Raw genomic sequence first — 13,660 nt, 5'->3', positions numbered from 1 at the left:
AGCTTTACATGCTTTTTTTCAAGCCACCGACAAATGCCTTTTCCAAGCCAGCCAATGGGGAAGTGGGGGCTTCGAGAGCCACACAACAGGTGTGAAAGAGCCACGTGGGGCTCCTGAGCCACAGTTTGTCCACCCCTGTTAAAGACTTTACAGACCTTTATTCCAGGATAAACTTTGGTGTCCACAAAAACGTACGCTGGCATTAAATGTTTCGTCTTTAAAGCGCCACAGGGCTCCTCTTAATTCTACGGAACATGTTTTTAAAAAGACACTAAAGTCAAGCATTGCCTGAATTTCTGGTAAAACCAAAAGCCATCTTTTGCCAGCGGCACCCTGGCTATACGAGCAGGGTGATGTTACTCTGTCCTTTGACATCTCTGTGGTGAGACCCAAATTTCTTCACTGTAGAGCGAGAAAAAATTTAGACTTGGGGAAATCATACCTTTCTCTAGTATATTCCCATGTTTATCCTTCGTGACCTCTGGGGGCCATTTTGTCGCTCCAGGAAGAACGTTGAGGTTGCCAGGCAACGGCAGGCCCGGGTGTGCGATCCAGTCTGAGGAGCCTGCGTCCTGCCGCCATCGTGAACAGCTCTGGAAAGAATCTGGTGCCAGCTGCTACCATCTTGCTTCACGATGCGCTGTACAAGGTTGCCAGCTTTGGGTTAGGAAATTCCTGGAGATTTTGTGGGTGGAGTCTGGGGAGGGCAGGACTTCACCAGAGAATAATGCCCTAGAATAAAGCAGCCGTTTTCCCCAGGGCAGCTGATCTCTGTCACCTGAAGAAGGGTTGTAATTCTGAAAGATCTCCAGGCATCACCTGCAGGTTGGCAACCTGAGTGCTGCAGCTCCCAACAGATCACTTTCTTTCTCGTTGTTGTTAAAGTAGCAAGGGGAAACACCACCATCGCTTCAGGCTCTGACCAGCGTTCCCTCTAAGCTGAGTTAGTGTGAGCTAGCTCAGTTTTTTTAGCCTCCGGCGGACACACATACACATCAGGGGGGGAATCTCGTGACTGTGCAAAGACCTATGCAGTGGGGGGGGGGGGGGGGGCGGGAATCAATATCTATTTCAGACACTAAAAAAATCAAGGTGTAAATCCACGTTTGCGCACAGCCGGAGGCAAGAATCTCGCCCCTCCTTCCAGCTTCCCAGCTCACCTTGGAACCTTCAAAGAATCTTTTTTGTTGAAGGAGACATTAGAAATGCATTAAAGAACATTTCCTCTTCCCCAAAGAGATAACCTTTCTCCTCAGTCGGTAGAAACTGGTGCAATTATGATTTTTTTTAAAAAAAAAAACCCACCGTTGCAAAAAGAAGCTTTCAGCGGCAGCGAGCAGCATTCGTACAAGAGAACAACAATACTCTTTTATTAGTAACGCTTAAGGAATCGGGAGTCCACGGGGGAACCCGCTCCCGTCGGACAGAAAAATAAGAAGGGGGTTAAACGCGAACACAAACTCACAGACTTCATAGCCAAGAGATCTTTGCTCCTACATCGTGGAGCTTTTCTTCTTCTCCCGCATGGTGGAGTCTACTCTCTCCATGGAGCACCTGGACTTCTCTTTCTCCTTCTCCTGGTTCTCTAAGATCAGGCTGTGCAAGTTTGTGTGGTCCAACGGTCCCTCCACTGTTAAAAAAAAATAAAGAAGACGGGAGAAATTCCACACAGCTCAGCTAGAAATGAGCAACTAGAAATCAGCAAGGGGGAAGGAATAGATTGCTGATGATGTCAGCTCCCCACACCCCCAAAAACACTAGGAGGGGTGGCCAATTCACATATTTTTATTTGTTTTGTTTATTTATTTATTTTTATGATTTATATCCCGCCCTTCCCAACAAGTGGCTCAGGGCGGCTCACAGCATAAAAATTTGACATAAATAGAATTTAAGCATAAAAACAGTTAAAATAATTAATACATTTAAAATTTTAAGACGTTTAAACCATTTAAAACATTAGGGACAGCAGACATCTAGTATAACTACACTTGGTTTCTTCTACCAGCTAGTCATAGGCCGGCCGGAAGAGGGTTGTCTTATAGGCCCTGCGGAACTGAGCAAGGTCCCGCAGGGCCCTCACCTCTTCCGGCAGCTGGTTCCGCCAGGAGGGGGCCGTAACAGAAAAGGCCCGGTCCCTGGTAGATTTTAAGCGGGCTTCTTTTGGCCCGGGGATAACTAGGAGATTTTGAGTTCCCGATCTCAGTACTCTCTGGGGAACATGTGTGGCTCTTGGAGTCCCCACCAACCCATTGGCCAGCTTGGAGAAGGAATTGTTCTCTTTAAATCCTTTCTCCAAGTCAAGCCAGCCAGCAGCTTGGTGAATGCATTTAAAGTTAAAGTTGCTTTCTTTCCACCTCTCTCTCCCTCCTCCATCTATTTTCCTTCCTTCCTTCCTTCCTTCCTTCCTTCCTTCCTTCCTTCCTTCCTTCCTTCCTTCCTTCCTTCCTTCCCTCCCTCCCTCCTTCCTTCCTTCCTTCCTTCCTCTCAAACATGGCTTGTGGCTCTCGAAGATCTAACGTTTATTCTATGTGGCTCTTACGTTAAGCGAGTTTGGCCACTCCCGCGTTAAGTAATTTTACTCAATTTGGCTTCTATGGACCCTGCACCTAACGCATCATGTAAAATCCCTCTCCAGCTATGCTGGCGTTGGAGGATGATTTGACAGATACGCTGGGCCGCCAAAAAAGCCAAATCAGTGAGTTCTAGACCAAATCCAGCCTGGCCTCTCCCTGGAAGCTGAGACGACCAAACTGAATTGGTTGCACTTTGATCCCATTACGAGAAGTCAAGACTTGCTGGAAAAGACAATCGTGCCACGAGAAGCTGAAGGCAGCATGGAAAAAGTAAGAGCCGACACGAGATGGATCGGCTCTGTCAAGAAAGCCACAGCCCTCTGTTTGCCAGACCTGAACAACCAGACATTCCGAAGGGCATTAATCCACAGGGTCCATAGAAGCCAGAAGCACTTAACGACACAAACGCACTGATGCGAAGGCTGCCCCCCTTTTCTCCTGCTTTCTGCTTCGCAAGGACCCCTCAGTCCCTATGAGTGACGAAAGGCATTCGATCAACTGCTGACTTTGATGTTCTCAAAGGAAAGTGCACATTCACTGCATTTCTTTTGACTCCTCTATCCTTCGGTGCAGCTTAAAGCCCGTTGTGACCCAGAAACACCAAATCCTATTAAGTTCTCCACGCACCCCTTTATTCCTTTTCAAGCTGCTACGCGCTGGAAGTCCTGAAGCTTTTCTCCATCCTGCCCATCAGCATCTTTGGCTCCTTCCAATCTCCCCCCCTTCCCCGTTTGCTTTTTTGGGATTTGAACACCCTGCCTGACTCCTGCGAAACTCAAAAGGTTGCATACTGTTTTGTGAGACTGCAGCTGGCCCTAAGAACAAGCTATTGCACAACTGGGTTGTGCTGTTGTTTTCAAATTTGCTACGTGAGCTAGATACAATCTAGGTACGATCCCAGGCTAGCCAGCGCTTGTCAGAGCTCGGAAGCTAAGCGGGCGCTGGTTAGTGCTTGGATGAGAGATCCCCAAGGAAGTCCAGGGCTGCTACGCAGAAGCCTCTGAACATCTCTGGCCTTGACCTGGAGGGTCCAACGTAGCCAAGTCTTGTCAGATCTTGGGAGCTAAGCAAGGTCAGTCCTTGGGAGACCACCAAGGAAGTCCAGTGTTGTGACACAGAGACAGGCAATGACCAACAATCTCCAAGCATCTCCTTCCTTCCTTCCTTCCTTCCTTCCTTCCTTCCTTCCTTCCTTCCTTCCTTCCTTCCTTCCTTCCTTCCTTCCTTCCTTCCTTCCTTCCTTCCTTCCTTCCTCCCTTCCTTCTCCTTCCTTCCTTCCTTCCTCCCTGTCTTGGGGCTCTCAAACATCTGACATTTATTCTATGTGGCTATTACTTTAAATAAATTTGGCTATTCCTGATCTAGGGCTTCTTTTTTACCATTTTCAGAGATGACAGAATTTTGCAATCTGGTCCCACTTTAAGTTACTATATGCTTTTCCCACACTATACTATATGCTTTTTAGGGGAGGGACGGTGGCTCGGTGGGTAGAGCATCTGCTTGGTAAGCAGAAAGTCCCAGGTTCAACCCCTGGCATCTCCAAAAAAGGCTCCAGGCAAATAGGTGTGAAGAAACCTCAGCTTGAGACCCTGGAGAGCCGCTGCCAGTCTGAGTAGACAAGACTGTGAGGGGAGGGACAGTGGCTCAGTGGTGGAGGATCTGCTTGGGAAGCAGAAGGTCCCAGGTTCAATCCCTGGCATCCCCAAAAAAGGGTCCAGGCAAATAGGTGTGAAAAACCTCAGCTTGAGGCCCTGGAGAGCCGCTGCCAGTCTGAGAAGACAATACTGTGAGGGGAGGGACAGTGGCTCAGTGGTGGAGCATCTGCTTGGGAAGCAGAAGGTCCCAGGTTCAATCCCCGGCATCTCCAACTAAGAAGGGTCCAGGCAAATAGGTATGAAAAACCTCAGCTTGAGACCCTGGAGAGCCGCTGCCAGTCTGAGAAGACAATACTGACTTTGATGGACCGAGGGTCTGATTCAGTAGAAGGCAGCTTCAGATGTCCATATGTCCACACAGCATCCTGTTTTAAGACACGGTGGGTCTTGAGATGGCCCTGGGAGGGGTATCAGGCAGGGGTTTCGCCAGTTGCCTGGGCAAAAGAGGGACCAGGGGGAGACTGAAGGTCCAGCTGCGCAATGAATGGATCTTGCAGCCCCCCACTCACCATGTTCTTGTCAACCACGCATGCGCTAGGAGCTCCCTGTTGAAACTTAACTCACAGGCGAACGACAGCCCAGTCCAGACTGGAACCAGAGCCACGGGAAGAACAGGCTTCAGCCACTCCCCCGTGGACTTTTTGCAATCTCAACCAGCCCCAGGGAGTGGCTATCTACCCCACTGAGAAAACAGAGATATACCCCGTCAGTATATCTAAGTCTGTCCCGGAGGAAACAATAGCTTCCCAGGACAGTTTGTTGCATTTCTTGTATTGAGAGCCAGTTTGGTGTAGTGGTGAAGTGTGCGGACTCTTATCTGGGAGAACCAGTTTTGATTCCCCACTCCTCCACTTGCACCTGCTGGGATGGCCTTGGGTCAGCCATAGCTCTGGCAGAGGTTGTCCTTGAAAGGGCAGCTGCTGGGAGAGCCCTCTCCAGCCCCACCCACCTCACAGGGTGTCTGTCTCCTGAGAGCCAGTTTGGTGTAGTGGTGAAGTGTGCGGACTCTTATCTGGGAGAACCGGGTTTGATTCCCCACTCCTCCACTTGCACCTGCTGGAATGGCCTTGGGTCAGCCAGAGCTCTCTTATCTGGGAGAACTGAGTTTGATTCCCCACTCCTCCACTTGCAGCTGCTGGAATGGCCTTGGGTCAGCCATAGCTCTCTTATCTGGGAGAACAGGGTTTGATTCCCCACTCCTCCACTTGCAGCTGCTGGAATGGCCTTGGGTCAGCCAGAGCTCTCTTATCTGGCAGAACTGAGTTTGATTCCCCACTCCTCCACTTGCACCTGCTGGAATGGCCTTGGGTCAGTCAAGGCACTCTTATCTGGGAGAACCGGGTTTGATTCCCCACTCCTCCACTTGCAGCTGCTGGAATGGCCTTGGGTCAGCCATGGCTCTCTTATCTGGGAGAACTGGGTTTGATTCCCCACTCCTCCACTTGCAGCTGCTGGAATGGCCTTAGGTCAGCCATAGCTCTCTTATCTGGGAGAACAGGGTTTGATTCCCCACTCCTCCACTTGCACCTGCTGGAATGGCCTTGGGTCAGCCAGAGCTCTCTTATCTGGGAGAACTGAGTTTGATTCCCCACTCCTCCACTTGCAGCTGCTGGAATGGCCTTGGGTCAGCCATGACGCTCTTATCTGGCAGAACTGAGTTTGATTCCCCACTCCTCCACTTGCACCTGCTGGAATGGCCTTGGGTCAGTCAAGGCACTCTTATCTGGGAGAACCGGGTTTGATTCCCCACTCCTCCACTTGCAGCTGCTGGAATGGCCTTGGGTCAGCCATGGCTCTCTTATCTGGGAGAACTGGGTTTGATTCCCCACTCCTCCACTTGCAGCTGCTGGAATGGCCTTAGGTCAGCCATAGCTCTCTTATCTGGGAGAACCGGGTTTGATTCCCCACTCCTCCACTTGCACCTGCTGGAATGGCCTTGGGTCAGCCAGAGCTCTCTTATCTGGGAGAACCGGGTTGAATTCCCCACTCCTCCACTTGCAGCTGCTGGAATGGCCTTGGGGCAACCATAGCTCTTGTAGGAGTTGTCCTTGAAAGGGCAGCTGCTGTGAGAACCCTCTCAGCCTCACCCACCTCACAGGGTGTCTGTTGTGGGGGGAGAAGTTATAGGAGATTGTAAGCCGCTCTGAGTCTCTGATTGAGAGAGAAGGGCGGGGTCTAAATCTGCAGTCTTCTTCTTTCCAGCCTGACTTTCTCCCCAAAGGGGACCCACAGCAGCTAACATCATCCGCCTCTCCTGCATTTTTCCCTCCCAACAACAACCCTGCAAGATAGGTTGGACTGAGAGAGGGTGACTTGCCCAAGGTCACCCAGCAAGCTTCTATGGCACAAGTCAGAATTCAAACCTCCATCTTCCAGATTTGGTTCGACACTCTTACCCATCACGCCACCCTGGGTCTAAGGGTTCAGGTCAGAAAAACCATCAGGAGGAGGGCTTAAGCACCCCCCCCCTCTCTGCATTATGATCCCAAACCAAAATGAGCCCAACGAGGGCTTTTTTGTAGCAGGAACTCCTTTGCATATTAGGCCACACCCCACTGATGGAGCCAATCTTCCTGGAGCTTACAGTAGGCCCTGTACGAAGAGCCCTGTAAGCTCTTGGAGGATTGGCTACATCAGCGGGGCGTGGCCTAAAAGGCAAAGGAGTTCCTGCTACAAAAAGAGCCCTGAGCCCAAAGAAGTCTGGGGGTTGAGTTCTGAGTACGAAACTCCCTGCATCTGTCTGGTCAACAGGACCAGGGCAGACATCTGTTGGGGAAGGAGCAAGCAGAGAGTGATGGGTCTGGCCTCTTTGTGCCAGGATCCAGAGACATCCCATCTGGCCAGCTTTCCCCCGGCTCTTGCCCTGTCCTGCAGGCACTGTGGCTACTTACGAGGCTCCAAGAGGTCCGCAAAGGGATGCGCGGCAGCAGACGGTGGGGTTATTTTGACGGCCTCCAGCTTTTTCAGTAAGGCAGAGCCGCCCAGAAACGGGTTCAAGAGGGGGACTGTGTCCAGCTCTCCCTCGACCTCCTTGTAGCGCAAGAAGGATTCGATCAGCAAAAGGTCGTTGCTCTTCTTCTCGACGATGCCTGCCCGGAGGAAAGAGCAGGAATGCCTTAGAGGTCACTATAAAGGCAAAGGGAGTCCCCAGTGCAAGCACCAGTCGTTTCCGAGTCTGGGGTGACATCACATCATGACATTTTCACGGCAGACTTTTAACGGGGTGGTTTACCATTGCCTTCCCCAGTCTTTTACACTTTCCCCCCAGCAAGCTGGGTGCTCATTTGACCAACCTCGGAAGGAGGGAAGGCTGAGTCAACCTGGAGCCGGCTACCTGAAAACCCAGCTTCCGCCGGGATCAAACTTAGGTCATGAGCAGAGAGTTTGCAGTGCTGCAGCTTTACTACTCTGCACCACGGGGCTCACTAGAGGTCACTAGATGGTTCCTATTAAGACTACTGAATGCCGCCGGCTTATTTATTTATTTGATTTATATCCCGCCCTCCCCACCAAGGCGGGCTCAGGGTGGCTTGCAACATAAAAGCATAAAACAATAAAATTAATAGGTATTAAAATACATATTCAATAATTTACAGCCATTAAAACAATTAAGACCATTAAGAACATAAGAGAAGCCATGTTAGATCAGGCCAATGGCCCATCCAGTCCAACACTCTGTGTCACATAAGAACATCAGAGAAGCCATGTTGGATCAGGCCAATGGCCCATCCAGTCCAACACTCTGTGTCACATAAGAACATAAGAGAAGCCATGCTGGATCAGGCCAATGGCCCATCTAGTCCAGCACTCTGTGTCACATAAGAGAAGCCATGTTGGATCAGGCCAGTGGCCCATCCAGTCCAACACTCTGTGTCACATAAGAGAAGCCATGTTGGATCAGGCCAATGGCCCATTCAGTCCAACACTCTGTGTCACATAAGAACATAAGAGAAGCCATGTTGGATCAGGCCAATGGCCCATCCAGTCCAACACTCTGTGTCACATAAGAACATAAGAGAAGCCATGTTGGATCAGGCCAATGGCCCATCCAGTCCAACACTCTGTGTCACATAAGAACATAAGAGAAGCCAAGTTGGATCAGGCCAATGGCCCATCCAGTCCAACACTCTGTGTCACACAGTGGCAAAAATTTATATATATACACACACACACACACACACACACCGTGGCTTATAGCCACTGATGGACCTCTGCTCCATATTTTTATCTAACCCCCTCTTGAAGCCGGCTATGCTTGTGGCCGCCACCACCGGCAGTGAATTCCACATGTTAATCACCCTTTGGGTGAAGAAGGACTTCCTTTTATCCATTCTAACCCGACTGCTCAGCAATTTCATCGAATGCCCACGAGTTCTTGTATTGTGAGAAAGGGAGAAAAGGACTTCTTTCTCTACTTTCTCCATCCCATGCATAAGCTTGTAAACCTCTATCATGTCACCCCGCGGTCGACGTTTTTCCAAGCTAAAGAGTCCCAAGCGTTTCAGTTAAGACAGTTAAGACAAAGGAATAGAAACAGTCTATTAATTTGGTGTTAATCTGATGGTGATGGGCTTCCTCCGAAGTTCTCAAGTGCCAGTTAGTTGTATGCTAACCAGAAGAGGACAGTCTTGCAGGCCTTGCGGAACTGTCCGAGGTTAATTTGTACTGTAATAGCACCTGATTGCTGCCTAACGTTTTTATATTGATGTTTTCATCACTATGAACTGGGGGCCACCCTGAGCCTACTTTGGTGGGGAAGGAGGGATATAAATTGAACTAAACTAAACTAAACTAAACTCAATGCTGGGTGACCTCCTGGTGAGGCCTGGAGACCTCCTGGAATCATAGCTGATCCCCAGACTACAATGATCAGCTCCTCTGGAGAAAAAGGACTACTTTGGAGGGTGGACACGATGACGTTATACTCTACTATGGTCCCTCCTCTCCCCAAACTTCACCCTCTCCAGGCTCCACCCCCCCTCCCAGATCTCCAGGAATTTCTCAACCCGGAGTTGGCAACCCTACCTGATGCCTCCCCTTCCTCAGACTGAGCACCCAACGCTGCCTGAAACTTGGGACCGCCTGCCCACACTAGCAGTTGCTTCCCTGGGTCCCAAGCAGAAAAAGACCCTTCCCGGCCCCTGCCTCCTGCATATCTCATTTGAGATGCCAGGAATTGAACCTAGGACCTTTGGCCTGCAAATCACGTGCCCCACCAGAGAGCCACAGCCCTGTGCCCTTTCCATCAGGGGTTGCCAGTTCCCAGGGGACTGGGGAGGGACGGTGGCTCAGTGGTAGAGCATCTGCTTGGGAATCAGAAGGTCCCAGGTTCAATCCCTGGCATCTCCAAAAAAAGGGTCCAGGCAAATTGGTGTGAAAAACCTCAGCTTGAGACCCTGGAGAGCAACTGCTAGTTAGGGGAGGGACGGTGGCTCAGTGGTAGAGCATCTGCTTGGTAAGCAGAAGGTCCCAGGTTCAATCCCTGGCATCTCCAAAAAAGGGTCCAGGCAAGTAGGTGTGAAAAAACCTCAGCTTGAGACCCTGGAGAGCCACTGCCAGTTAGGGGAGGGACAGTGGCTCAGTAGTAGAGCATCTGCTTGGTAAGCAGAAGGTCCCAGGTTCAATCCCTGGCATCTCCAAAAAAGGGTCCAGGCAAGTAGGTGTGAAAAAACCTCAGCTTGAGACCCTGGAGAGCCACTGCCAGTTAGGGGAGGGACAGTGGCTCAGTGGTAGAGCATCTGCTTGGTAAGCAGAAGGTCCCAGGTTCAATCCCTGGCATCTCCAAAAAAGGGTCCAGGCAAATAGGTGTGAAAAACCTCAGCTTGAGACCCTGGAGAGCCGCTGCCAGTCTGAGAAGACAATACTGACTTTGATGGACCAAAGGTCTGATTCAGTATAAGGCAACTTCATATGTTCATATGTTCAGGTGGGTGAATGAAAAGCCTAGAGTTCCACAGAAAATGACTCAACCAACAACAACAAAACCTGTGGAAAAATAACGAAAAATAAATGAAAAATATTTCAAAATGGTAATAGATAATTGAACACTTCCGCTTCACACAGTATTACATGTAATTACATATTACAGCATACTATCAAAAATACAAAATATAAAGTACAAGGAATAAATATTCAAAAGTGCTCGCAGTTAATCATGTCCATATCCAGCTTGAAATACTTGAAGACTATGCACCCGACTCCGGGGGACAATTAAAGTGCCAGCGTCAAATGTGTTGCGATTGCAGATAATTCTTGTTCTTCAGCAAAGAATTTATGATGTCAAGACGTTGCTTTAAACTTCCTTTCTTTAAAGACGTTTAATATATAGTGGATAGTCATAAGCCTCTGACAGTAAAGGTGGTGAGAACCAGAGAGGATTGTGAGGAACTCCAAAGGGATCTGTTGAGGCTGGGTGAGTGGGCGTCAACGTGGCAGATGCGGTTCAATGTGGCCAAGTGCAAAGTAATGCACATTGGGGCCAAGAATCCCAGCTACAAATACAAGTTGATGGGGTGTGAACTGGCAGAGACTGACCAAGAGAGAGATCTTGGGGTCATGGGAGATAACTCACTGAAAATGTCAAGACAGTGTGCGATTGCAATAAAAAAGGCCAACGCCATGCTGGGAATTATTAGGAAGGGAATTGAAAACAAATCAGCCAGTATCATAATGCCCCTGTATAAATCGATGGTGCGGTCTCATTTGGAGTACTGTGTGCAGTTCTGGTTGCCGCACCTAAAAAAGGATATTATAGCATTGGAGAAAGTCCAGAAAAGGGCAACTAGAATGATTAAAGGGCTGGAGCACTTTCCCTATGAAGAAAGGTTGAAACGCTTGGGGCTCTTTAGCTTGGAGAAACGTCGACTGCGGGGTGACATGATAAAGGTTTACAAGATAATGCATGGGATGGAGAAAGTAATAATAATAAATAATAATAAATTTTATTTGTACCCCGCCCTCCCCTGCCGAAGCAGGCTCAGTAGAGAAAGAAGTACTTTTCTCCCTTTCTCACAATACAAGAATTCGTGGGCATTCGATGAAATTGCTGAGCAGACAGGTTAAAACGGATAAAAGGAGGTATTTCTTCACCCAAAGGGTGATTAACATGTGGAATTCACTGCCACAGGAGGTGGTGGCAGCTACAAGCATAGCCACCTTCAAGAGGGGTTTAGATAAAAATATGGAGCAGAGGTCCATCAGTGGCTATTAGCCACAGTGTGTGTGTGTGTGTGTGTACGTGTGTATATATATTCAGCTGGTCGAGGATCTTGCTGCTCTCTTTTAATATATATATTAAAAAAAAAATTGCCACTGTGTGACACAGAATGTTGGACTGGATGGGCCATTGGCCTGATCTAACATGGCTTCTCTTATGTTCTTATGTTCTTAAAGCCTGTAATACTGTTTCAAATGTCTTCGTCTGAGAGACATGTTCCACTTATCAACTTCCAGCATACCGCATTCCTGTGACATTAGCTCTGGAGAAAACCTCAAAAGATCTTCCCTCACAGTCTGCTTTTCTCCAGGTGGGGGGAGGGGATCCCCCGGTTTGGAGGCCCTCTCCCCACTTCAAGGTCATCAGAGAGTGGGGTGGGTGGGTGGGTGGAGGGAAATGTCTGTGGGGCACTCCATCATTCCCGATTTCCATAGGGTATAATGGAGATGGTGGAAGACAGGAGGGCCTGGCGTGACTTTGCCCATGGGGTCGCAAAGAGTTGGACTGACTGACAACAAATAATGGAGAACTGATCTGAGGGTATCTGGGGCTCTACGGGGGCTGTTTGTTGAGGTAGAGGCACCAAATTTGCTGCATGGCATCTGATGCCTCTCCCCAAAACACTTCCCAAGTTTCAAAAGGTGCCCCTAGTCATCGTTATTTCGAATGGAAGGAAGGCATTGAGAAGGTGTGCGGTCCCTTTAAATGTGATGGCCAGAACTTCCTTTGGCGTTCTACTGTGCTTGTTCAACTTGCTACTGGCTCCACTCCCAGTGTCTCCTGGCTCTACCCCCAAAGACCCCAGATGTTTCCTGAATTGGAGCTGGCAACCCTATTTCCATCCCATGCAAAGCCCCACCTCTGGGGTCCCGAGAGACCAGCGAAGCCGGGCAGTGCCTGCTGGGCTACTCACTGAAATATTGCATCAGATTCTGGTCGGTGATCTCTCCGGTCTCGCCCAGGTGCTCCTTGATCTTGGTCGCGTCGCAGCCCGTTTGCTCGAAGAGGAAGCCCACGGCCGATTTCAGCTGGTCGAGGATCTTGCTGCTCTCTTTCAGCTTGTACTCGTACATGTTGGCATCTTCCTGGGTCTTCTGCAACTTGTCCTGTTGGGCGGAGGAGAAACGTCAAGGCAATCTGGACCACGTGGTGTGTAGTCAAGATGGGAGCCTCTCAAGTAGGGTTGCCTACTCCGGGTTGGGAAATTCCTGGAGATTTGGGGATAGAACCTGAAGAGGGGCTGCGGCTCAGTGGCAGAGCATCTGCTTGATGTGCAGAAGGCCCCAGCTTCAATCCCCGGCATCTCCACTTAAAAGTATCAGACAGGAGGTGATGGGAAAGACCTCTGTCTGGGACCCTGGAGAGCCATTGCTGGTCTTGGTGGACCGAGGGTATGGTTCATGTGAGTGTGTGTGGAGGGCAGAATTCGGGGAGCCCAGTGGAAATATTATTCCATGCAGTCCATTTCCCAAAGTTGCCATTTCCTCCAGGGTGAAGGCTGATCTCCGTAGAAGAAGAAGAAGGAATTGCAGATTTATACCGCAACCTTCTCTCTGAATCAGAGACTCAGAGCAGCTTGCAATCTCCTTTATCTCCTCCCCCCACAATAGACACCCTGTGAGGTGGGTGGGGCTGAGAGAGCTCTGACAAAAGCTGTCCTTTCAGGGACAACCTCTGCCAGAGCTCTGGCTGACCCAAGGCCATTCCAGCAGCTGCAAGTGGAGGAGCAGGGAATCAAACCCGGTTCTCCCAGATAAGAGTCTGTGCACTTAACCACTACACCAAACTGGTACCCTGGAGTTCAGTTCTAATAAATACGAGAAATAAAAAAATAATTCGTTTTCTATGATTTTACTGAATTACAAGGAAAAATCATGGGAAACTGTGAAGAAAGGAAGTTAGAATCATAGAGTTGGAAGGGACCCCTAGGGTCAAAATGTTAATTTACATACAGATTATAATTATTTATATTACTATGATTACATATCTCCATTACGATCTATAAAAATGCTACCATTGTAATATTGGAAAAGTTGCATGCAATTCTAACACTCTATCCTATCCTTATACTTTAATACGTGCTGTTTACTAACTGTGACTTTCTAAGATCAAATTTACTATATTCTTGCAAGAAGTCTAACAATATATCCACTTCTGTTGTTTCCAGGGTTTTCTCTATAAATTCTTCTTTTGTGGACATGTTTATCTTCTGACGC

At 49.0% G+C, this 13,660-nt stretch overlaps 1 protein-coding gene across 1 annotated transcript in view; it reads right to left on the bottom strand.

Moving 5' to 3' along the window:
- Positions 1-1,346: 1,346 nt before the first annotated feature.
- The window catches only part of CCDC63 (coiled-coil domain containing 63), a 48,578-nt gene continuing 36,264 nt past the window's right edge, over positions 1,347-13,660 (bottom strand). The window contains exons 10-12 of the mRNA XM_060249405.1: positions 12,358-12,550; positions 7,120-7,317; positions 1,347-1,630 (exon numbers count right to left, since the gene is read on the bottom strand). Of these exons, the coding sequence (XP_060105388.1) occupies positions 1,494-1,630; positions 7,120-7,317; positions 12,358-12,550 (528 nt within the window). The 3' untranslated portion in view covers positions 1,347-1,493. The remainder of the gene's footprint in view (positions 1,631-7,119; positions 7,318-12,357; positions 12,551-13,660) is intronic.

Source organism: Heteronotia binoei, chromosome 11, assembly GCF_032191835.1.
Source record: "Heteronotia binoei isolate CCM8104 ecotype False Entrance Well chromosome 11, APGP_CSIRO_Hbin_v1, whole genome shotgun sequence".
Taxonomy (NCBI): Eukaryota; Metazoa; Chordata; class Lepidosauria; order Squamata; family Gekkonidae; genus Heteronotia; species Heteronotia binoei.
The sequence above is the reverse complement of the archived record's forward strand: the minus strand, read 5'-3'. Positions and strand labels throughout refer to the sequence as shown.